Source organism: Molossus molossus, unplaced genomic scaffold (assembly GCF_014108415.1).
Source record: "Molossus molossus isolate mMolMol1 unplaced genomic scaffold, mMolMol1.p scaffold_m16_p_15, whole genome shotgun sequence".
NCBI classification, from domain to species: Eukaryota; Metazoa; Chordata; class Mammalia; order Chiroptera; family Molossidae; genus Molossus; species Molossus molossus.
This window is the reverse complement of record NW_023425350.1, coordinates 24,008,168-24,034,093: the sequence shown is the minus strand read 5'-3', so window position 1 is coordinate 24,034,093 and position 25,926 is coordinate 24,008,168. Positions and strand designations below refer to the sequence as shown.

The window sequence follows — 25,926 nt, the reverse complement described above, 5'->3', positions numbered from 1 at the left end:
TAGACAGTGGAAACATGATAAGTAAATATTGTTTTGTTTTCCACATAAATGTACTCTAAATTCCATACTTGCTCTTTTGTTATTAAAACTAATATTAAAGCATAGCTTGGTTTTTTGTTTTGTTTTGTTTTTCTTGATTGGTTTTGTTTTGTGTTTTTGCCCTCAAGGGAAAAAAATTACATTTACTCGATTCTCTTATATGTTAAATGTTAATGTTTTAGACAAAAATTTAAAACATTTTCTTTGGCTAGGTATGTAGTACATGGATTGGAAGTGGAGTTGTCAGTGACCTCAACGATCTTCGTCGAGTGCACAACCTGCTTGTTTCTTCTCTGGACAAAGTGCAGGCTGGCAAAGGATCTTCCAGCCAGCTGTACCGCGAGAGCGCCACAACCATGGAAAAACTGGCTGTTCTCAAAGCTTGGGCAGAGGTAACCATGCCTGTCGTTTTAGAACTGTTTCTCTACTCTGTGTATGAGAAAATGTTTCTCTATTCTTTTTTTTTTATCCTCACCCGAGGACATTTTTTCCATTTTTTGTTCAGATAGAGCGGGAGGGAGAGGGAAGAAGAGAGAGAGAGAGAAACATTGACGCAAAAGGGACACATCGAGTGGCTGCCACCTGCACGACCCAACCTGGGCCGGGGACAAACTGCAACTGAGGTACATGCCCTTAGCGGAAACCGAACCCAGGCCTCTCTGGACTGCAGGCCAACGCTCTAACTGCTGAGCCAAACCGGCCAGGGCTTTTTCTCTATTCTTATAGGTAAAAATATTTTTATTTGATTTTTGTTGTTGTTTTTTTTTAGCTTACCTTTAGATTCAAATATATTTGCTCCTTCTCACTGAAATACATAAACATTTATATCTCTAAAGAACTCTTATTAAATCTTTGAAATTTATATTTTTTTAATAAGTTTTCTGAAAACTTGAATATTGAAGAAAGGCTCTCTTTACTTACTATGGGGACATTAAGCAGGGTAAACATACAAATACAAATAATAGAAAATAATTTAGGCCAAGAGTCTTTTGTTTGATTAAATTTCAGGAGACTTGCCACCGCTTATTGGTACCCATGCTGCAGGTTGCAGGGGATTTTTGTGTTGTTTTTTTTTAATAGCAGGTTATCTATCTCAGGGAACATGTGACTTTGTTGGAGATTTTGGTATTAAGTGAATAGAAACAAAATTTTTGGTATATTTTTCTTGTTAGATATTAAACAAGAAAAATTAGAAACATAATTAAAATGAAGACAGTAAAAACCACACACATTCTGCACCAGAGATTCGTTCATTCATTACACAAACCATCTAGTGTTTGTTAGGTGCCAGGCACTGTGCCAAGGCACTGAGTTCGTAAAGTGGGGAAGATAGAGCATTAAAAACAAATTCTTTTTTTTTTTTTTTTTATCCTCACCCCAGGACATTTTTTCACTTTTTTTTGTTAAGATAGAGTGGGAGGGAGAAAGAGGAAGAGAGAGAGAGAGAGAGAAACATCGATGTGAAAAGGACACATCGAGTGGCTGCCACCCACACAACCAGCCAGGGCCGGGGACAAACTGCAATCGAGGTACGTGCCCTTAGCGGGAACCGAATCTGGGTCTCTCTGGACTACAGGCCGACGCTCTAACCGCTGAGCCAAACCGGCCAGGGCTTTTTTTTCTTTTTTTTAAAGGAAATTTTAATCCTCACTGAAGGATATTTTTCTATTTATCATCAGATAGAGTGGGAGGGAGGGAGAAAGAGAGAGAAACATTGACTGGTTGCCTCCCACACAATCTGGCCCTAACCGAGGTAGGTGCCCTTGACCGGAATCAAACCCATGACTCGTTGGTCTGCAGGCCGACACTCTAACCACTGAACCAAACTGGTCAGGGCTAAAAACAAATTCTTAAGAACATTTCTTAATTCAGCACTTTTTTTTTTTTTTTATCCTCACCCGAGGACATTTTTCGATATTTTGTTCAGATAGAGTGGGAGGGAGAGAGAGAGAGAGAAACATTGACGTGAAAGCGACACATCGAGTGGTTGCCACCCACACGACCCAACCAGGGCCGGGGACAAACTGCAACCAAGGTACGTGCCCTTAGCGGGAACCGAACCCGGGTCTCTCCGGTCCGCAGGCTGACGCTCTAACCGCTGAGCCAAACTGGCCAGGGCTATTTCAGCACTTTTGTCACTCCTGTCATTATATTAATCTGTGAGTTCATGGAAAGCTAAAATCATATACTACTATTTGTCCTTGTTGCTTCAGATCTGAGCACAATAACAAATATGAGGCAAGATTAAGTACCTAGTAAGGATTTGATGAGAAATTGGTTAAATGTACTATAGCACTTATGAGAGGTTTTTGCAAAATGTCAGTATAATAATAAATATGGGTGGGGGAAGCAAGCTTAAAACCTCTAGAAAATATGAGTGTGATATATTTATAACTGGAGATCCAAGGTCCTTACTCCAAAAATTAACTGGTTTCTGTTTCTAAATATCCAGGGTTAATATTTCTAATTGAGTGTAACTATTACAAACCATTGCAGTGTCAAAGAATGCTTTTTCTCAAAAATGAAGCTTCATTGTTTCCTATAATCATTGTCTGGAACTTAGAATAACTACACCATAGCTGTCTGCTCATTGTAGGAGTAGAGATAAGACCCTGTCATCAAGAAGCTTACAGTGTGTATACACATACATAGATTTCCTCATTGCGCACGACGAAAATAACACTGTGTAGGGGGAAACATTTCTCTCAAGATTTTAACCTAGTACAATTTTCTTTCTTACTATTGCTCTCCCCCCCCCTTTTTTTTTTTTGCTTTTTTTCATTGACATGTAATTCAGCTTTGTATGTGCTAGTTGCCAAAGCCTAAATGTATGTACAAAGACACAGAAAACAAACAAACAAAAATAAATTCAACAAAGAATACTCTTTCAAATTATGTTTTAGGAAGTTTTGGTTTTAAAAAGTGGAGAAAAAGGATATAGATAATATATGTGACAAATTATATTCTTGGCTCAGCTATCTGTTGTAAAGGCTAAATTGCTAAATATCACTTAAGGATTATATAAGAAGGGGGTTAGAAGGATATTTATGGAAATCCTTTCTCTGACCTCTTCTCCCTTCAGCCCTTTTCTTTGAATGCTGGATTGTGTCTGATAAGTCTATGAAAGTAGAGGCAGTAAACAGGAAATTATACCCTCTGGTAAAAAAAAGAAAAAGAAAAAAACACATATAAAAGGGGGCTTTGTAGAGAAGAATAAAAGAAGGCAGAAAAAATTCAGAGGATCCTATTTAAGGAATATGCTGTGAGTGGATCATAACAACTTAGAATATGTCATTTAAAAAGTATACCTTGTTTCTCCTCCTGAATATCTTACTAGGTATATGTGGTTGCTATGAATATTAAAAAGGAAGCAGAGTCGAAACCAAAAAGAGCAATTAAAAATACCGATGATGATGATGATGATTATGGTACCTTAGATGAACTACCACCAGATAGTTTAATAACACTTGTGCAACCCGAACTGCCAACACTCAGCCGCCTGTGGTTAGCAGCATTAAAAGACTATGCACTTTTGACTTTACCAGCTGAATTTGCTAGTCAGCTCCCCCCAGATGGTAAGTATTGCATTCAGAGTTTTGCTTTTATGGAGTTCCAAGTAGTAATTAAACAAATTGGAATTTGTGGAGGCTAAAAATAAGAGTAATCATAACATCTTAAATTTCCATGGAGTTCAGCTTGGCATTCTCTCACTTAGAGCATGTTCCTCATATTGAATTTGTGAATTCATATACATACAGCATTAAACTTATGTGTTAGCCAAAGCAAAAATGTTCTCACTGTCATAATACTATGAGCTAGGGTACTCTAAATAATTATGTATAACAAGTCCATTCTGCATAAGCATGAAGAAGTACATTGCTCTGCTGGTCATTGTATGTGTACAAGGATAGGTGAGGAAGTCCTCGGTTTGGTCATGAAAACAGGTTCGGGGAAGAATAACTGAAGAAAAGTAGGGAAAAAAAAAACAACAGAATTCCCTGGCTGTGACAGAAAGAGAAGGCAATACCAGTTTTTGGCCCACAACCTGGGCATGTGCCCTGACCTGGAATAGAACTGACGACCTCTTGGTACATAGGTTGATGCTCAACCACTGAGCCACACCCACCGGGCAGTGATACCATTTTTATGAGTCTTTGGCAACAAAGAAGATGAAGCCTGTGACCACAGGGTAGAGAGAGGTAGAGGATGCTCATTGCTGTCAACAGTTGCAGAGAGGCCAGACACCTGAGCATCAGTAAGGAAGAGACAGGTGCCCCAGTTCAACAGCTGCAGGGAAGATGTTAGTTTTGGTGGCTTTGTAATGAGGATAATCTCTTTGGCCAGATTGTTCTTTTGTATGTGCTATAGTTTGAGTTTATGTCCCCTCAGAATTTCTTGTTAAAACCTAATCTCCATTGTAATGGTATTAGGAGGTGGGGCCTTTGGGAGGTATTTAGGTCCTGAGAGTAGAGCCCTCATCAATAGGATTAGGGTTCTTATAAAGAGCGCACCCCACCCCACCCCCGCCTTGCTCCCTAGGCCCTTTCAGCATGTGAGAACACAGCAAAAAGGGGAATCAGGAAGATAACCCTCAGTGGATCATGCTGGCACCCTGGTCTTGGACTTCCAGCCTCCAGAGCTATGAGAAATAAACTTCTGTTGTTTATACGCCACCCAATCTTTGGTATTTTGTTACAACAGCCTGAATGGACAAAGAAAGTGTGTAATGAATATTTTTAAGTTAGTTGTACATAAATGAGTGAATGCTTAGAATAAAAGTAATGTTTTTGCTTGATTTGATTGTTTTATAGGTGGAGCATTTTATACTCCTGAGACTATTGATACAGCTAGACTTCACTACCGGAATTCCTGGGCCCCAATTCTCCATGCAGTGGCACTTTGGTTAAATAGCACAGGATTTACATGTTCAGAGTCAACAGAAGCAGCAGCCATATCTGGTTTACAAAAACGTTCTGCATCTGTCAATTTAAACCAAGCATCAGGAGCAATACCTAGTGCTAAGTCTTTACCAGAAATTAACAAAGACAGAATGCATCTGATTTTAGGTAGGTGAACCATATTAATGTACTTTAAGATGTATCACTTCTGAAAATTCATATTTGTAGGGGGAAAAACTTCCTTCTACCCTCTTAGGTTCTGTGGCTGACCCAGGAATTAAACCCACATAAGACAGATTAACAGGAGAAAAGCATACAAAGTTATTAAATATTTTTACATGTACACAGGAGTCTTTAGAAGGAAAATGAAGACCTGAAGTAGCCACTAGGCCCAAAATCTTATCTACCATTTTACATAGAAAACAATAAATTGTGGAGCTGTGACAAGACAAATGGGTTTGGGCCAGGAGCAGTAAATTGTGGGACAGTGACTAAGGAATACATGGGAGAAACTAATGGAATATAGGGGTATTTTAGTAGGTTTGTACAGGTCTGTTTTGACATGGACTCCCAGTCCCTGGTGATAAGATAGTTCTTTTCTTCATACAGGGAGGGCACCTTTATCATGAGACATTTTATGACCTGCTTTTGGGTAGAAAGGGGTCAGAGAGCCCTTTCTATACCTGCTGTTCTTCTAGTATCTTCAGCTCAAAATAATCAATATGCCAAAGAGGCATGTGTGGGATGTTCTGAACTCCTTCATAGCTTTCCTCTTAATGCTGCAGAAAGTTTTCCATAGCATAGTTCAAAGAAGGAAAGGAGGATTTTAAGCACATTTTCTAAGTTGTTAGCTGAATTTTTCATCTAAAAATTAAATTTTTTTTTCTTTATTGATTTTAGAGAGACGAAGGGAGAGGAGAGAGAGATAGAAACATCGATAAGAGAGAACATCAATTGGCTGCCTCCTGCATGCCCCGCACTGGGGATTTGGCCCACAACCTGGGCATGTGCCCTGACCAGGGATTGAACCGGCAACCTCTTGGTGCATGGGTCGATGCTCAACCACAGAGCCACACCAGTCGGGCCTCATCTAAAAATGTAATTGTTAACAACTACTCTGAAAATGTTTGCTGTCACATTTACTCACAGAGCAATACTGAGTCATTTTCAAGGAACAAAAGAAACTTTTTTTTCAATAACATATTTTTTCCCTTTGGCAGTTAACAAATTGTTCTATGAGGAAATAATAAAATGAAAAGTTAAAATAAATTAGAATAAATCTTAATTTATACTTGCTTTACCAATGTTATATATTCTCATGAAGCTCTTAGCCATCATATTTTTCTGGGAGGGAGAGGGAACATAATTGATAATGTGAAATTATAGAATTTGTCAGTAGATCTCATAAATGAAAATATGACAGTCTTCCAGAACAGTGACCACCTTACCCTTATACAAATAAAGAGCAATTGTCCATGATATCCAGTGTGACTCTGTAGCTTGACATTTAAAAAACTCTGTGGGGCCCTGGCTGGTTTGGCTCAGCAGTTAGAGTGTTGGCCTGCGGTCCAGAGAGACCTAGGTTCGGTTCCCACTACTCGGTTCCAGTTTGTCCCCAGCCCTGGTTGGGTTGTGCGGGAGGCAGTCACTCGATGTGTCCCTTTCACGTCAATGTTTCTCTCTCTCTCCCTCCCTCCCACTCTATCTGAACCAAAAATGGAAAAATGTCCTTGAGTGAGGATAAAAAATAAAATAAATAAATAAATAAAAAACGCTGTGGGTCTGAACAATTTTTGGCAACCATTTAATGAAAAGTAAATTTATAGTTTTCATAAATTTATTCTTAATGTATCATTTTTAAATGTCCTAGACATAAAAAATTGAATATTTTTTTAACCTGATGATCTTAGAATTTATCCCCCCCACACTTCCAATTTGACTATTAACCTAATTGCAGATCTACAATCCATGTTAGGTTTGGCTGCTTATTTCGGAAACCATTTTGAGCTCTACTTAAAGGCATTAATAAATATATGTTAAAGTAATTTGTAAAAAAAAATAGAAATAGAGAAAAAAATTGTTATCAAAGCAACAGTGTTTTATGTTGACAAACCCCTGTTTTTATTCTGCACATTGTAGGTGTGAGTATACAGTTCCTTTGTTCCCCTAGACCTGAGGAGCCTATTGAACATGTTACAGCATGTCTGCAGGCCTTACATACCTTGCTAGATTCTCCTTATGCCCGAATCCATATTGCTGAAGATCAGGTACAGTCTATTTCTATAATAGATCATTAATTCTATGCTTTGTTTACATCATGTTTACCTTAAGATAATTTTCTCAGGATATTGACTTTATCTGATACCCCATTCTGAGTGTGGGATGACCAGGCACAAATATACTAGAGGTAGTCACTACACCTTTGATTTGTTCATTAACAGACAAGTAAAACTAAAAATTTAAGGGATGATCTTAGTCCCAGTTTATGATTCTACTGAGGGCTTAAGTAATTTATAAGGCCGTTAAATAAATTATGCTACTTTTAAATGTTTGGGGAACTTTTATTTTTCACTTAATGTAAATTTTTGGAGGGCACTAACTCAGGTACTCATCTCAACGGTTTAATGATTGATTTTTTTCAAATTCTGGTGTGGAATATTTAGAGGACTTGATCCATGTTATGGGATGGGTTTGATGTGAAAGATGGTGAGTAAGGGGCTTAAGGTGAGTAGGGATTGTTTGTAGTGGTTGCTGAGATGAAATGGAGAGGGACTACTGGAAGTGCCTAGAGTCTCTGATAGACACCTATTGGGTACTCAGTTTAGGTTGAATATCATAAACTGTAGTGTCACTGGACTCTAGCAATACTGCTTAGTTCAAATAGAGGGGAGAGCCTAGCCGGTGTGGCTCAGTGGTTGAGCATCGACCCATGCATGCACCAAGAGATCGCCAGTTCAATTCCCAGTCAGGGCACATGCCCAGGTTGTGGGCCAAATCCCCATCTGGGGGCATGCAGGAGGTGGCCAAATGATGTCCTCTCTCATCAATATTTCTCTCTCTCCCTCTCCCTTCTTCTCTCTCTAAAATTAATAAATAAATTTAAAACATTTCAAAAAAATAGAGGGAATAGGAATGTGATAATTTTTTAATATAAAAATTATTTAAATGTATAAATAACAAAGTAATTTATTGACTGAAAATATATTGGGATAAAATGTGACCATTTTTCTAGACTGTGATGTTTCTATTTGTTACAGAGTTCTATATGCTCATTTTACCTTCCAAATTTATCTATTTGTACATGTATATTGTCTTAGATTTTAGTAATATAAATTTATTTTTCAAAATTACAATTAATTAAATTTATCTGTATTCATTTATAACAGCTGATTGGTGTTGAGTTGCTGAGTGTTTTGCACCGCCTCCTACTGACTTGCAATCCACCATCCGTCCAGCTGCTGGTTACTGCAGTTGTACAACAAATAGTAAGAGCTGCTCAGGATTATTTACAAGAAAAAAGAAACACTTTAAGTAAGTACTAGAAATTACACTAACTTTGACATAAAACTTATTTGTACTCTAATTTTTAAAACTTTAATGCCAGGAAGGTTGGTGGGTTTTTTTAATCTTCATCAGAGGATATGTTTTTAATTGATTTTAGAGAGAGAGAAGAAGGGAAAGAGAGAGAGAAAGAAATATTGATGTGAGAGAAATATCAATTGGTTGCTTCCTGTATATGCCCCCACCAGGGATTGAACCTGCAACCTAGGTACGTGCCCTGATTCAGAATCATACCCACAACCTTTTGGTGTATGGGATGGCGCTCCAACCTACTGAGCCACTCAGCCAGGGCACCAGGAAGTTCTTTTAATAAAAAATGTTAATCATACATTGAGAAGCTTTGCAATTGACTTTGCTTTCATTAGAAAGAACCAAATGGCCCAGCCGGTGTGGCTCAGTGGTTGAGTGTCGACCCAGGCACCAAGAGGTCACCAGTTTGATTCATCAGGGGACATGTCCAAGTTGTGGGCCAAATCCCTGGGTGGGGGGTGGGGCATGCAGGAGGTGGCCAATTGATATTCTCTCTCATTGATGTTTCTATCTTTCCTCTCCCTTCCTCTCTCTAAAATCAATAAAGAAAAAGAAAAAAAAAGAAACAAATGAAATTGCTGATAGTCAACTATTTCACCTTCAAAAGTGTCAGCTTCATAGGTTTGGACTTAATATATGTGTTACTTCTAATAAAAATATCTAATAAAATTTTTCCAAGTAAAAAATCGGTTGTCCTTTACTTTTTTTTTGGTCCTCACCTGAGGTCAGTTTTGCATTTATCTTCAGATATAACAGGAGGGAGAGAGAGAGAGAAACATCGATGTGAGAGAGACACATCGACTGGTTGCCACCCACATGACCCCAACTGGGGCTGGGGACAAACTGCAACTGAGGTACATGCCCCTAGCGGAAAACGAACCCAGGACTCTCTGGTCCACAGTCTGACGCTCTAACAGCTGAGCCAAACCAGCCAGGGCAGATTGTCCTTTACTTTAAAGTTGAGGTCAATAAACAGAATTCTAGTAAGAGTTATTCTGAGAAAGACATGTTATATCAGTTAAACATTCAGTTATAGATTCTTTTGAATGAATTTCTCAAATATACTTTTTGTGTTGTTTTATCTACTATTTGTTATTTTTTTGCTGGAAATTTTACTAAATTTTCTTTTACCTAAGATGAAGATGACATGGAAAAAGAGTCCTGTCCTGTGTTAGGAGAAGGAGGTGACAGCGGTGGTCTTATTCCTGGAAAATCTCTTGTGTTTGCAACTATGGAGCTGTTGATGTTCATTTTAGTACGGCACATGCCACATCTCAGTATCAAGATGTCAGACTCCCCAAGTCACATAGCCACTAAAACTCGACTGTCAGAAGAAAGTGCTCGTTTGGTAGCAGCCACAGTTACCATACTCTCTGACTTACCGTCCCTTTGTTCACCTGCTGGTACAGTATTGATCACCATTTGAAAATATGTTATGATAGACACAGATGATCTTACTTTTGATTTTAAGCTCTTTTATGACTTATTTTCCTCTTAAGTCTCAAATATGAAAAAAGTTTTTTTTAAGGTTTTTTTTATCTTTAGAAACTTCTTGGGTTTAAAAAAACTGAAACCCAGGGTGCTGTTTTCAGATATATTTCAGCCAAATTTCAACAAAGAGATAGAACCACACCTTCAGGGAAGACATTGAATATTAGCAGATTGACACAAGTAGAAATTACTAAACCCTTTAGTTTCTGATCTGGTTGCCACTCTTGAGCAACATTGACAAACTAAAGAATGTCAGAGGAGAGTGACAACCAACACCCAAGAGTAACTAAAGAAACTGTAGCTGAAAAAGATAATAGCTATTTGCAGATACCTAAAGAATTACTGAATGGAAAAGTAGACTTTCCTCTGTTTATCTAGAAGGTAGAAATAGTATCAGGAGACATAAAGGTAAATTTCAGCTCAACATAAGCCCACAGTTATGAAAATAATGATTACTTCATCCTTGGAGCTTTGTCAGACCTTGCAGGCAAACTACAATGGGAGAGTGGTGAACGGAATCTTTCATTAAGTAAAAGGTTGAATTCCATGACCTTGAAGCTCTTTCAGCTACAAATTCCAGGATTCTCTCCTTTCTTCTTTGCTTACCGATATAGTCTGTTTATCATTTGCCTGGCTTGGGTAGAATGACTGTAGTACACTAAAAATTGATTACACATCTTAGAATTGCTATAAGATTCACATAGTTACTCAGATATTTCACAAAGTATATATATATATAGTAGTGTTTTCCTTCTGTTTTTCTATCTTTCTCATTTTCATTTTGAAGGGCATGGCATATTAAATAGATAAAATATTGGAAATAAATAAAAACAAGACTAGTTAGGAAAATATTAATTCTGCCTTCTTTGAAATAATTTACCACTTTTCTCATTTTCTTTTTCAAACATTGCACTATAGTAATGTAAGGCCCAATAAATTTTGTATGAAAATAAGGAAAAGAAGTAATATTAAACCACAATCAATGGTAAAAAAAATATATAAAAAATTGAAACAACTGTAATATGGGAACTGAAGTAGCTATAAAGTAACCTGATTTGTTTTTATTTCAGGATGTATGACAATCTTGCCCACGATTCTGTTTTTAATTGCAAGAATATTGAAAGACACAGCAATAAAGTCTGCAGATAATCAGGTTCCTCCACCAGTTAGTGCAGCTCTTCAAGGGATTAAAAATATTGTGACACTTTCAATGGCCAAAACTGAGGGTACGCAAAAACAGTGGACAGCTCTCATTCGTAGCACCCTTGCGTGCATCCTGGAATATCCGCAGCCAGGTAACCTAATCAGAGTGTAGACACTTTTAATCTGTAGGCTCCCTGTTCCCTTGTAACTAATTAATTGAATGAGCTTGTGAGAAAATTTCTGTATAACACTGAATCAGCTCAGAGAGTTGTTTCAGTCACATATCAGATAGGAACTTTAGTCTTTTCTGGATATTGACTCTAAATGCCCTTGTCTTAGAACTTAAATACATATTGGGAGGTTTGACATGACCTTATTATTTCCTGAGTACTTCCTCACTTTCTGGCTCAAAGATGAAGCAGACTCATCTTTTATTATCCCTGTTGCTGTTGTCACAATTTAAAAATAAAATATTAATTTTCTGACCAAAACAAAATTGCTTGCAGTGTTCCAAACTGAATTAGAGAGTGTTCTCATTTCACCTAGAGCAGCGGTTCTCAATCTGTGGGTTGCAACCCTTTTGGGGGTCGAACGACTCTTTCACAGGGGTTGCCTAAGACATAACAGTAGCAAAATTACAGTTATGAAGTAGCAACAAAAATAATTTTATGGTTGGGGGTCATCACAACATGAGGAACTGTATTAAAGGGTCGCGTCATTAAGAAGGTTGAGAACCACTGACCTAGGGTAATATTCCTACTATGGAGTTCTCAGGATTTTAACATGTATAGCTAAGTTTATTGTAAATTGGCTGAATCCTTTGAATTTTACATCCCTTTTTTTTTTTATATATTAACTTAATGGACTTCTCAACTATTGTACCCTCATTATGAGATAATATTAGCATGTCAAATGTATATGTTTATAATTCTGATAAAGTGTAGATTATCATTGGATATTTGCAGTCACCCATTAGCCCAAATTCACAAATATAGAATGTTGATAAGTTCAGCTGTGGAAGAAATGGTAGTCACAAAATAGTTTGTTCTTTATTTTATATGTTTAGTAGTGTTCTTTAGAATAACTGTACATATTATTACATACTCTATTTTCATTTCTTTGTTGGAAGGAGAATATTTGGAAATGTTTGATTACGCTAAACTCCAAAAATGTTAAATGACTTTTAAATAATTTTATATTTCCGTGTTATCTTTCATATTTATATAACTTCCCATATTAGAGCTTTTATTAGGATTTATGCTTGAATTTTTTTCAGTTAATACTGTACCATCCAGAAAAACAAAGAAAAAGGAGTTAAATATAGAACATCTAATAAAGTATCCTCTATTTCCTCAATAGTAGATGAGTTGAATTCATAAAGTTGTTTGTGGACTGTATTAGATTGAGCCACACACTGCTATCAATGTTGTTAGGGGAAGAGAGGGTTATTGTTCAAGACTGAAATTCCAAAGCACTTTAGAAACAGCACATTGCTTTCGTTTTTCATATATTTCAATATTTCATTATTCATCTGTTTCAGAAGATTCCATGCCTATGCCTGATGAAGTAAGCATGCTGACGGCGATAGCACTCTTCCTGTGGTCTGCTGGTAGTGAAATAATAGGAGTTCAGTCCTTACAGAATGGCTGCATGAACAGATTTAAAAATGCATTAAATTCATGTGACCCATGGGTAAGTTGTACTTAAAACAAGGATATGTGTATATTCATTCACATATGCAAAAATTTTCCAGTATTAAAAACTGTTTGGTTAACCCTGGCTTATATTGGTAGAGACTTTACATGAATCTGTGATTATATTTTTCATTGTTTACTTAATGACATCAAGGGCACTAAAAGATAAATTTATTGTATCACATGTTTTAACCAATTGGAAACTTTAGCTTTCCAGAAAATAAGTTATATTGTTTTACAGTGTCAAAGTCTAAACTAATGTTTCTCAAACCTGCCACACATCTGAAAAAAAATCAGTATAATAACATGATCCTAGCCTTACTGCTGTGTTCCTGAGTCAGAGATCTGTATTTTAAAACATCCCCCGGGTATTTATTTCCAGCAAGGTTTGGCAACTTCTCTTCTACCAAGGTGCTGAAACAGTTTGTTTCCACTATTTGTCCCATATGTTAATGGAACTTTCTTTTCCTCTTTACTTTTTTGTAAAAATTAATATGAAGTCTTTCTAATCTAAAATGGAGCCATTGAAACCTTACTTTCCAGGCCTGGAAAACTTAAATTGGCATAAGCAATAATTTCCAGAAATTCAAATGGATTTGAGGTGTCTAAGCAATATATTTTTATAGCTTTGTTTGACATCATTCAGATATTAGCCTTCCTATTAAATAGGTTAAAGTGGAAGGGACAATAGTAAATTAAAGAAAGAATTAAAAACAGAAATTAAAAATTCTGGTTCCTAGCTTCTTCCACACTATAGATATATACAAATCATATAAGCATGGTAATTTGGCAGTTAGCCTATAATATTTATTTGTTATTTATTTTCAGTTACCTTTATTTAGTTAGTTTATTAGAAGTTTCATTATTCTACTTCATTTCTGTAAGTAGAAAATGGCATTAATTTGTCCTGCATTTTTATTTTCATTCTACAGTGTCACATCTTTTCAGTATATATTAAGATGCAATGTGCCCTAGCCAGGTGGCCCAATTGGTTGGGACATCATCCCATACTCCATAAGGTTGTGGGTTCAGTTTCCCATGAGGGTAAATACCTTGATTGAGGTTAAGATCCCTGGTTGGGGCATGTATCAGAGGCAACTGATCAATGTATCTCTCACATTGATGCTTCCCCCACTCTCTCTCTTCCTTCCTCTCTCTCCAAAAAAAATCAGTTAAAACCAACATGTCACCCAGCTGGTGTGGCTCAGTGGTTGAGCGTTGACCCATGTACCAAGAGATCACTGATTCAATTCCCAATTCGGGCAACTGCCCTGGTTTCAGGCTTGATCCCCAGGGTGTATGCAGGAGGCAGCTGATCAGTGTTTCTATCTCTCTCTTTCCCTCTCCTTTCCTCTCTCTCTAAAAATCAGTAAAAGCATATTTTTAAAACAACCACATGTCCTTGGGTGAGGATTAAAAAAAAAAAAAAAGATGTAGCCCTGATCAGTTTGGCTTAGCAGTTAGAGTGTCGGCCCAAGGACCAAAAGGTTTTGGGTTCAATTCCTGGTCAAAGGCACATACTTGGGTTACAGGTATGATCCCTGGCCCTGGTCAGAGTTGTACAGAAGGCAACCAATTGATGTGTCTTTCTCACTTTGATGTTTCTCTCACTCTTTCTTCTCCTCCCTCCCTTCCACTATCTAAAAAAGTTATCCTTGCGTGAGGATTAACAACCACCAAAAAAAGATGCATGTGATTGTCCAGCAAATAAGAACTATCACACATGTTAAGTAATACAATGATTTTCTTTTATAGGTTCAAGCCAAATGTTACCAGCTTCTCCTCTCAGTCTTCCAACATTCCAATCGTGCCCTTTCAACTCCCTACATCCATTCATTAGCTCCGATAGTGGTTGAAAAGCTAAAAGCTGTTGAAAGAAACAGACCAGCCAGTAACACAGAACTTATAGCTGTTCAAGAAGGAATCAAAGTTCTTGAAACATTGGTTGCTCTTGGGGAAGAACAGAATAGTAAGTATTTTCTTATAAAAGCCACTAGTCTGCAATGAAGATCTGTATTAAATCTAAGGTAAATGGTAAATATTTACCAAAGATAAACTAAAGGTGAAAGGTAAGTATTAATGGAATATGATAGCATTCAGTAGGAGGATACTATCAAATAAATAAATGAATGAACATATAATTTAATTTTAAAATATGCTAATTGCTTTCTCTACTTCTTAAAAGCATTGCTGGTATAAAACATCTGTATTCTGAGAAAAGCAGTCCATTAATAAAATGAAGAAGTCTTGATGATGCTTATTATTGAAACATCTCATTAATAATCTTATAATACATAGTTATTTACATATATATAATATATAGTATTAAGTTATGCTATAATATGTAGTTATGTAAAATATAGTAATATGATTCCAAGAGGGTAAATTTTCAGCTTTTTTTTTTTTTTTTTTATCCTCACCTGAGGACATTTTTGCATTTATCTTCAGATACAGCGGGAAGGAAAGAGGGAGGAAGAGAGAGAGAAACATCGTTATAAGAGGGACACATCGACTGGTTGCCACCCGCACACTCCAACCAGGGCGGGGGACAAACTGCAACTGAGGTACATGCCCTTAGTAGGAACCGAGCCCGGAACTTTCTGGTCTGTGGGCCGATGCTCTAACCACTGAGCAAAACTGGCCAGGGCTAAATTTTAAGCTTTTAAATTTGTTTTACCACTCAACATTTTTCACATTAGTTACAAATGTTAATTTATATCTTTGACTTTACAGTATGCATTACAGAAACAGGCTGGGACTTTACCCAATATGACCAAGGTTACAAAGTAAAAATACTGAGTTAGACTTGATTACCGACTCTTCTTCATCATATTTAATCATATTTAATCTATTACTCAAAACATCTCCTGTCTCTTTTTGAAACTTCTCTGGAATTCAAGATAAACCTGCTTTCTGTTCTTGTAAATAGAAAAGTATAATAGTTTACTAGCTGCTGTTCCCATCAGATATATCTAAAACAGTTTTTTTCTCTCCCTTTTTGAAAACTTTTGAGTAGTTTCTTCTTGCGTTACTGCATCAAGTTTAAACATCTTTGCTTGGTTTTCAAATTTATTTATTTATTTATTTTTTTAATCTTTATTGTTGAATGTAGAATGTATTACAGATGTTCCACGTTTTTTCCCCCATTGACTCCCTCCTCCCCACTCCTGCCTCCCTCCCACCTTTTCCCACACTATTGTCTGTGTCCATTGGTTATGCATATAAGTTCTTTGGTTTATTCTTCCTACCCCCCCCCTCCCCAGCCCCTTTCCCTTTGAGGTTTGTCAGTTTAGCAACCAATTTGTACTTCTTAATCCCTTCACCTTTTTCACCCATTCCCCCAAACCCCCTCCCATCTGGCAACCAACAAAATGTTCTCTGTATCTATGAGAATGTTTCTGTTCTGCCTGTTCATTTTGTTTGTAGATTCCATTGTTGATAGATATGTGTTCATTGCCATTTTGTTTGTTCATATATTTTATCTTTTTCTTCAAAAGGACCCTTCATCATTTCATATAATAACGGTTTGGTGGTGATGAACTCCTTTAATTTTTTCTTGTCTGGGAAAGTCTTTATATGGCCATCGATTCTAAATGACAGCTTTGCAGGATAGAGTAATCTTGGTTGTAGGTTCTTGCTTTCCATCACTCTGAATATTTCTTGCCACTCCCTTCTGGCCTGCAAAGTTTCTTTTGAGAAATCGGCTTACAGCCTAATGGGAACTCCCTTGTAGGTAACTAGCTGCCTTTCTCTTGCTGCTTTTAAGATTCTCTCTTTGTCTTGAACCTTTTGCATTTTGATGATGATGTGTCTTGGTGTGGGCCTCTTGGAGTTCATCTTGTTTGGGACTCTCTGTGCTTCCTGGACTTGTATGTCTGTTTCCTTCACCAAGTTAGGAAAGTTTTCTGTCATTATTGTTTCAAATAGGTTTTCGATTTCTTGTTCTCTCTCTTCTCCTTCCGGCACCCCCAAGATGCGAATGTTGGCATGCTTGAGGTTGTCCCAGAGGCTCCTTACACTATACTCATTTTTTTGGATTCTTTTTTCTTTTTGCTGTTCTGATTGGGCGTTTTTTGCTTCCTTATATTCCAAATCGATGGTTTGCTCCTTGGATTTACGTACTCTATTATTGAAGCTGTGTAAATTATTCTTTATTTCAGTTAAAGCCTCCTTCGTTTCTAATTGTGCATCGATCATTTCTGACTGGTCCTTTTTTATGCTCTTGAGGCCCTCACTGAGTTCATTGAGCATCCTTATAAGCAGTATTTTGAACTCAGCATCTGTTAGGTTGCTTATCTCCATTTCGCTTAGTTCTTTTCTTGGGGTTTTGTTCTGTTCTTTCATTTGGGACCTGTTTCTTTGTCTCCTCATTTTGGCTTCCTCCCTGTGTTTGTTTCTATGTATTACTTAACGAGCCGGTATGGGGCTAGCTGAGACCAGATGCTGCTCGTTTGAAAAAATTTAGGAAAACCTGAAGCAGGATCCAAGTCAGGCCAATCCTATGGTTAAGCAAGTGGTAACAGCTTGGGTGGGCCTGAAAGTTGGGTGGGGTGGGGTGGGGTGGGGCCTCAGGGAGTCAGCAGGGCGGGGCTACCAGTGTGAGCCAGGTTGCTGGAGTCCCAGATATGGCGGCTGTCTGCCGCCCCAGGGAAGGGCTCACCAAAGGAACAAAGGCCTCTGTCAGCACGTTTTTCCCCGGAGAAAGCCCCCTCTCCAGCCCTCGCTCCAGTGCCAAACAGCTCTTCCTTGTATGTCTCTGGTGCCCCTCGAGCTGCCTCCCCTCCAAGCTCAGAGGGAGAGAGTCTGATAAGTCCGTGTGCGGGCCCTTTAAGGAGCTGTCTGGGGCTCCAGCCGCGTCAGCCTCCCTGAGCCTCAGTTCCCGCTGGTTTTTCCAGCCAGAATTTATGGGGACTTCTCCTCCTGGCGCTGGAACCCTGAGCAGGGCATCTGGTGTGGGACGGGGACCCCTCAGTCCTCAGGAAGGATCTTCCCAGCTGAGGTGTCCTCCTGATTTTTATCTGCCACACGTGGGTGTGGGACCAGCCTGTCGCGCCGCCGCCCCTCCTACCAGTCTGGATGTAGCTGCTTTTTTTTAATTCCGTAGTTGTAGGGCTTCCATTCAGCTTGATTTCAGGCGGTTTTGAATGGTGGTGGTTCTGTAGTTTTGTTGTAACTTGGATGTGGTTGTGGGAGGGCGCGATACTGCGCTCACCTACGCCGCCATCTTGACCGGAAGTCAGTTTTCAAAATTTTTATTCTGTTCCCCAGTATGTGCAGCTACTAACCTGACCAGTCCAATTTTCTTTTTTTTTTTTTTTTTTTTTTTAATCCTCATCCGAGGACATTCTTCCATTTTTTGTACAGAGTGGGAAGGAGAGAGAGGAGGAAGAGAGAGAGATGGAAACATCGACGTGAAAGGGACACATCGAGTGGCTGCCACCCGCACGACCAACCAGGGCCGGGGACAAACTGCAACCGAGGTACATGCCCTCAGCGGGAACCGAACCCGGGTCTCTCTTGACCGCAGGCGGACGCTCTAACCGCTGAGCCAAACCAGCCAGGGCCAGTCCAATTTTCTTACTCTGCTTATTTTAATCTCTATACAGTGTTCATTCTATTTTCATTCTCCTCAAATATTTTCTTGTCCTTTTTTATTTTTATTTTTTATCCTCACCCGAGGACATTTTTCCACATTTGTTCAGATAGAGTGGGAGGGAGAGAGGGAAGAAGAGAGAGAGAGAAACATCAATGTGAGAGAGACACATCGACTGGCTGCCACCTACACAACCCCAACCAGGGCCGGGGACAAACTGCAACCGAGGTACATGCCCCTAGCGGGAACCGTACCCAGGACTCTCTGGTCCACGAACTAACACTGTAACAGTTGAGCCAAACCGGCCAGGGCTTGTCCTCCTTTTTTTATATACATCTAAACCTATGTCAGGTCTCATTTCTTCAAATATTGCCAGTTTACTCAGCCCACTCTGTTTCCTTCATACAATTTATTTGGCGTTTCTAATCAACCTTATCTTACAACTTTGTTATTTTAAAATGATCACTAAAACCATAAAATCTGAAAGTATTCTTCAGCTCTGTCTTTTAATGAACTCTGCACCTCAGATGTTAATTGTTCTATATGCTGTGTGTGTGTGTGTGTGTGTGTGTGTGTGTATATATATATATATATATGTTTTTCAACCAGGTAACAAAAGCATTAGGTAGAGATTAATTATATATTTCCTAAAATGCTTGGGACATTTCCAGACACTTGTTGGGTACGTAATAATTTATAATAGATCATTTTCCAATGAATAATATTCTGTTAAAATCAAAACCTTGCCTGACCAGAGTGGCTCGATTGAGTGTCGCCTTGGACACCAAAAGGTTACCAGTTAAATTCCCAGTCAGGGCACAGACCTGGGTTGCGGGTTTGATCTCCTCTTGGGGCATGTATGGAAGGCAACCATCTGATGTTTCTCTCTCACATTGATGTTTCTGTCTCTCTCTCCTTTTCTGTCTCTAGAGCATGTACTTGGGTGAGGATAAAAAAACAAAAACCTTACTTGAAAACCAGTTCTGCTTTAGTAAACACAATGTACTGAAGATAATTTCATATTTATTTGATTTCTTATTATATTTTCATTATGAAAGTCAGTTCTTATTATATAGTATTATTGTCATTCTTTGTGAGGGAACATGAGCTAAATCTGACTGATTGGAGGATTTGCCTGGGATTTTTAAAATACCAGCTTATGCCCTGGCCGGTTTGGCTCAGCGGTTGGAGTGTCGGCCTGCGGTACAGAGATACCCGGGTTCGGTTCCCGCTAAGGGCACGTACCTCAGTTGCGGTTTGTCCCCAGCACTGGTTGGTTGTGCGGGTGGCAGCCACTCGATGTGTCCCTTCACATCGATGTTTCTCTCTCTCTCTCTTCCTCTCTCTCCCTCCCGCTCTATCTGAACAAAAAATAGAAAAATGTCCTCGGGTGAGGATAAAAAAGATAAATAAATAAAATAAAATACCAGCTTATCTTCTTTCTTCTGAAATTTTAACATGGAAAAAAATTCAGTTAGTTAAAAACTTCTGAGTGTTTTTCAAGAGAAAGGATGTGTTTGTTCACTCGTTCAACAAATAGTTACTGAATACCTTACCATTTTCTAGGTACTGTTCTAGACATTGATGATTCAGCATGAAATAAAACACACAAAGGTCCCTACTCTCATGGAGCTTATATTCAAGTGGGAAACACAGGCAATGAACATCTTCTCCCATTAGATATGTCTGTATCTATTTCATATATAGATATAAAACATATATGTACTGTGTAGACATATTTCTATACCATTTTACATAGACGTAAAAATGGATATAACTATATTAATTTTAGATGTAGATATAATAGTGACGTACAGAAATGAATTGATGTTGTGGGGAAAAAATACAGCAGGAAAAGAGGAAGTTCAGGGCCAGAGTGGGGTTGGGGTTCTGGAAAGGCCCCACTGATTTTTATCACTCTCTTTGATGACATCAGTTAGTGTTACACCCCACATTCTATAGCAGATGTTTCCTGCTCCCCTACTACAGCTTTGGCTTTAACTTTATCTATTGCCATTCTACAAAAATTAACATAAGTTAAGGGTGGAGAAAGCATTTTCCTTAATGTTGATTATAAGATACTTTTTAAGAAAAATATCAGCTTTAATAAAATTTATATTCCAGGATGAAGTTGTTAATAAGGGAAGGCAAAGAGGCTAGTAAAGGGGATTAAGCCACCAATACATCTTTTTTGTGTTTTAGGGCTTGGAATATATGTCTGCCAGACATGGGCTCTTGTTTTTAACCCTCATTCTCCGCCCTCCTCATTTACTGTGGGTTTGGGGAATGATGAAATGGGAAAGAGTTGTATTTCTATTTTATTTTTTTAATTTATTTTTTCTGTATTGATATTAGAGAGACAGAGGGAGGGAGAGACAGAAACATCAGTGAGAGAGAACATCGATTGGCTGCCTCCTGCACGCCCCCCACTGGGGATTTGGCTCACGACCTGGGCATGTGCCCTGACAAGGGACCAGTGACCTCTTGGTGCATGGGTCAACACTCAATCACTGAGCCACACTGGCCGGGCCTATTTTTATTTTAAAAAGAAGGAAATACCATGTTTTAGTTAATTAATAGTAAGTATATGCTGTTCAGGTTCCTGTTCCCTACTCCAACCTCCAAACTCTGGAGTAACCTTAAATATTTCATAATCTTATTCTCAAAATATGTTCTACCAAATGGCAATTGTAAAGAGTTTATTTTTTTTAACTTTTTAAGTGCTATTTTTAAAATAAAACAATATATATGTAAAATATACGATCTTAACAAGCCTGATTTCCAACCCTAACATAACTTGGGCATTTAGTAAATATTTAGTATTAATTATGAGTTATTGAGGTCTAAAGTAGATTGCACATGTTTACTTATATTTTACTATAACTCAAACTACTGTGCCTACTTTTAAAAATGAAGTTAACTGTAGTTTTCAGATTTGTGATAATCTTCAGACTAACTTTGTTATTTACAGGAATCCAGTTACTTGCTCTTTTAGTTCCCACTTTGATATCTTACCTGCTGGATGAAAATTATTTTGCCTCAGCAAACACAGCCTCCAAAGATCTTCATGAGTTTGCACTCCAGAATTTAATGCATATTGGACCTCTGTATCCACATGCTTTCAAGACAGTAATGGGAGCGGCTCCCGAGTTGAAAATACGTTTGGAAACTGCTGTTCGAGCAAGCCAAGCCAGCAAAGCTAAAGCAGCTACCAGGCAGCCAGCCCCTACTGTACATTCTGCACCAACAATTAAGCTAAAAACTAGTTTTTTTTAATTTGCTATTTCATTCATTTTTATTTGCATTGTGAACTAGTAGCTAATTAGTGATAGCCACTGCATCATTCCAGGCTCTAGGTTTTACGTTACGTGTATATTGGTATTATATGCTTTTAGGTGGGTTAAGTGAAAGAATGCTCCATGCTGCTTTCTGGTTTTGAAGGATTGATTTTTTAAAAATTATGTGGTGAATGTGCTTTCATTTTTCTCCTATTAGTGTTTCTCTTTTATTAATTTATTTTTTTAAACACTGAGCCAGTCTTTTAAATTTAAATGCTAAAAACAATTGTATCATGTAGTTGGGCCATCTATTGATATTGTCAGAAAAAATAGTATTGTCAGTGTTCAGCGTCTGTCATGAAAATTTAGTTGAAAAACAACAAAATCTAAATTTTGAAGTTAGCAAAATAATGTAAAATGTCTGGTCTGTGGTGTATATAATATGAATAAAATCACATTTTCTTAGCATTTCTCAAAATGTTCTTACCTTTCTAAAATGTCTTTTTACTTTCAGATTACTAAATTATGCTTTGTGTATATTTTAGTTGTTAACTAAATTAAAACATTCAAGATCCATTAAAATATTGCAGATGTGGAATAATATTCTGCCTTTTTTTAACGGTTACAATTTTGCCTCGGTTATGTTTTATAATTACAGAGCCTCGAGTTCTGGCTATGATGGTTAGTTTCATTCATCAAATATTTACTGAAAGCCCATTGTGTATAAGGCATCAAGCTTAAGTGCTGCAGGACGTACAAAAATGAAATAATTATAACTATAGTTATGCCAATCTCCAATGCAATGGGACTTTTACCACATCAAATAGATAATTGATAAAATCAGCGTTTGCCATGGTGTTTGGCAAACTGTAAACACCAAGTTTTACCAGTGTTACATTGACTGTATTATCAAAAGCAAGTCACCTTTCTGAACATGCCAAAATGGATACCTATTTATCATCTGCTACCTTCTGTATGTTCTCTCGTACTCTCACCAGTTAGTAGCTCAAATATCTTGGCCTTTCTTTCTTACTCAGTCTTCTAGACCTCAGATAGGTGCTGTCTTTCACCTGTTTGCTCACTGACTTATTTCTACAGGACTGTTCTTCATTTCAGACTTGCCTTTCTAAAGTTATTCTTGTTTTTTTGGGAACAGTTTTATTGAGATATCATTCTTATACCATACAATCATCCACTGAAAATATACAAGTCAATGGTTTTTGGTGTTTTTTTTTATCCTCACCCAAGGACATTTTTCCATTTTTTGTTCAGGTAGAGTGGGAGGGGGAGAGAGGAATAGAGAGAGAGAGAAATACCGATGTGAAAGGAACACATCGAGTGGCTGCCACCCGCACGACCAACCAGGGCCGGGGACAAACTGCAATCGAGGTACGTGCCCTTAGCGGGAACCGAACCCGGGTCTCTCCAGACTGCAGGCCGACGCTCTAACCGCTGAGCCAAACTGGCCAGGGCTGGTTTTTGTTTTGTTTTTCCCCTTGGGCCTTCCAGTGAAAACCAGACCTATTAGACAAATTCAAAGAGTTGTTAGCACTTCAGTGGTTTTTAGTATATACACAGAGTAATACAACCATCACCAAAAACAATTTGGAACATTTTCAGTACTCTAAAACCAAACGCCATACCTTTGAGCTATCACCCCACAACCTTTCCATTTCTCCTTAACCTTACATTACCACTAATCTACCTTCTGTCTCTATTGATTCTCTTATTATGAACATTTCATATAAATGAAAGTATGTAATGGGTGGTCTCTTGTGACTGGCTTCTCGACTTAACATAATGTTTTTAAGGTTCATCCATGTGGCAGCATATATTAGTACTTCATCCCTTTTTACGGCCAGATAATATTCCATTGTATGAATGCCACATTTTGTTTATCTATTCAATAATTGATGAGCACTTGGGTTGTTTTCACCATTTGCCTGTTATGAGTAATGCTTCTGTGAACAATTGTTTATAAGATTTGGGGTAGACATATATTTTCATTTCTCTTGGGTATATATACCTAGGAGTGGATTTGCCTGTAACTCTGTTCAGTTTTATAAGGAACTGCTAGACTCTTTTCCCATTCTTTGTTTCTTGCAGACATAACCCCTGTTCATTCCCCTGTTTATAAAGTATGTTTATTTCTGCCTTGGCTATTTTCTGCTGTTCTTTGTACCTCCCAGGCTTTTTCCATAATTTCCTGCTTTTTTTTTTTTTATCCTCACCCGAGGACATTTTTCCCATTTTTTTGTTCAGGTAGAGTGGGAGGGAGAGAGAGGAACAGAGAGAGAGAGAGAAACATCGATGTGAAAGAGACACATCGAGTGGCTGCCTCCAGCACGACCCAACCAGGGCCTGGGACAAACTGCAACCGAGGTACGTGCCCTTAGCGGGAACCGAATCCGGGTCTCTCAGGACCGCAGGCTGACGCTCTAACCGCTGAGCCAAATCGGCCAGGGCCATAATTTCCTGCTTTGCAGTAGATGCTTCGCTTCCCACTTTGCAGTAGACTGCTTCATGCATTAGCAACGATTCTGTCGTTTTTCTTCTCCCTTCCTCCCTCAGTCTTTCTCTTCCTCTCTTCCCCCTCCCCCAGTACATCTTTATACTTTTTTTTTTTCTTTCTGGGAGGGAGCCAGGGGCTAGGGGCTGGTAGTGAGGAATGGGCCTGCTAGGTGGGGTAGAGTTGAGGCAGAAAAGCACAGAACCTCCTGCAGAGGCCCAGGGAAGGGAAATCCTTGTCCTCATGGACTCCTTCAGGCATTCTAGAGTAAGTGTTGCAAAGTCATCCCATTTTCTTTTCTTTCTTTTTTTTTTTTTAATTTATCTTTATTGAAAGTATTACAGATGTCCCTCATTATACTTTTCCTAAACTCTTCACCATTTACAACTTAATTTCTAGTTTTCTGAGATTGTATCTATAAAAGACTTGTTTGAAGAATTATATTTTTTTATTTGTTTCATTGCCCAACCCATGAGATTTTCTCAACCCAAGTAATCATATTTATTTGATTAAGAACATCCAATATCAAGAAGCTAAAATGAGAAGCATGATAGCCAGTGGATTCTTTTGGATGCTTAATCTGAGCAGGTTTAATATTATAAGAAACAAAGTATCTTCTATTTGCTTTCCAAAGTCTTATTAATCAATATTGTAGTATATTTGGATTCTCAATTTAAGTAGAATGAAGCTCTGAAGTCAAGAGTCCCTGTTCTAAACAGGTTCTGCCATCAGCCAGGGATAGAACTTCGGACAACCTAACCCTTTGAGGGCTTCATCTTCCCCATCTGTGAGAGGAACATTTACTGGGTATTCTATGATCTTTTGCACATCTAAAAAGTACATAGGGCCCGGCTGGTGTGGCTCAGTAGTTGAGTATCGACCCAGGCACCAAGACGTCACCGGTTCGATTCCCAATCAGGATACATGCCCAGGTGTGGGCCCAATGCCCAGTGTGGGGCATGCAGGAGGTGGCCTGTCGATGTTCTCTATCATCGATGTTTCTATCTCTCTCCCTCTAAAAATCAATAAAGGAAGAAAAATATTAAAAAGTACATATGTCTATCCTGCCCTTTTTTTTTTTAATCAAGAGAATGGCCAATCCTTTAATATTGGCACATTGAATTATTTAGTCTGATTAGTTTTTACATGTATATAAAATTGCTATCACAGTATGACGGTATAAAATACATTAAATCTAGACAGCAGTTAAAATATTACAGATTACCACTTTCAAGAAGAGCTGCCATTTCTGTTGTGTGTCAGGCACTGTGCTAGAACTTTATACCCCTTGTTTCTTTTCATTCAAACAATGCTGCAGGATAGATATAATTAGTTCAGTTTTCAAAATGCATTTAATAATATGAATTACTATGCCTCACATTTTCTTCATTCCTAATTGAAATTTTTAGGTTGGTGCCAGAAATGGCTAGAGTACAGCTATAAATAAATTTCTTGCCTTAATGCTTTCCATCACATGAATTCTTTTCAAAACCTGATTCAATCATTACAAACCCATTTATAATTCTAAGGGCTTATGAAATCATTATTTATGGGCTTCACAAAATTTTACTCAAATAAATGGGAACTGCGTGTCTTAATCAAAATATAGAAAAATTATCCTGAGCTAAGTGTTTGGTGCTGTCATAAACAAATGTGAGCCCTGGCCGGTTTGGCTCAGCGGTTAGAGCGT

At 38.0% G+C, this 25,926-nt stretch overlaps 1 protein-coding gene and 1 pseudogene across 3 annotated transcripts in view; one reads left to right on the top strand and one right to left on the bottom strand.

Moving 5' to 3' along the window:
- The window catches only part of HEATR5B (HEAT repeat containing 5B), an 84,923-nt gene extending 62,733 nt beyond the window's left edge, over positions 1 to 22,190 (top strand). For 2 of the 3 annotated variants that reach the window (XM_036262277.1, XM_036262279.1), the window contains 10 exons: positions 252 to 431; positions 3,377 to 3,614; positions 4,851 to 5,105; positions 7,077 to 7,204; positions 8,324 to 8,468; positions 9,665 to 9,931; positions 11,090 to 11,314; positions 12,703 to 12,854; positions 14,612 to 14,825; positions 21,421 to 22,190. In XM_036262277.1, coding sequence (XP_036118170.1) covers positions 252 to 431; positions 3,377 to 3,614; positions 4,851 to 5,105; positions 7,077 to 7,204; positions 8,324 to 8,468; positions 9,665 to 9,931; positions 11,090 to 11,314; positions 12,703 to 12,854; positions 14,612 to 14,825; positions 21,421 to 21,725 — 2,109 coding nt within the window. In that variant the 3' untranslated portion in view covers positions 21,726 to 22,190. The remainder of the gene's footprint in view (positions 1 to 251; positions 432 to 3,376; positions 3,615 to 4,850; positions 5,106 to 7,076; positions 7,205 to 8,323; positions 8,469 to 9,664; positions 9,932 to 11,089; positions 11,315 to 12,702; positions 12,855 to 14,611; positions 14,826 to 21,420) is intronic. The other variant, XM_036262278.1, reaches the window with a different exon arrangement.
- Positions 22,191 to 23,223: 1,033 nt separating this feature from the next.
- Positions 23,224 to 23,281, bottom strand: LOC118631286 (annotated as a pseudogene).
- Positions 23,282 to 25,926: the final 2,645 nt, after the last annotated feature.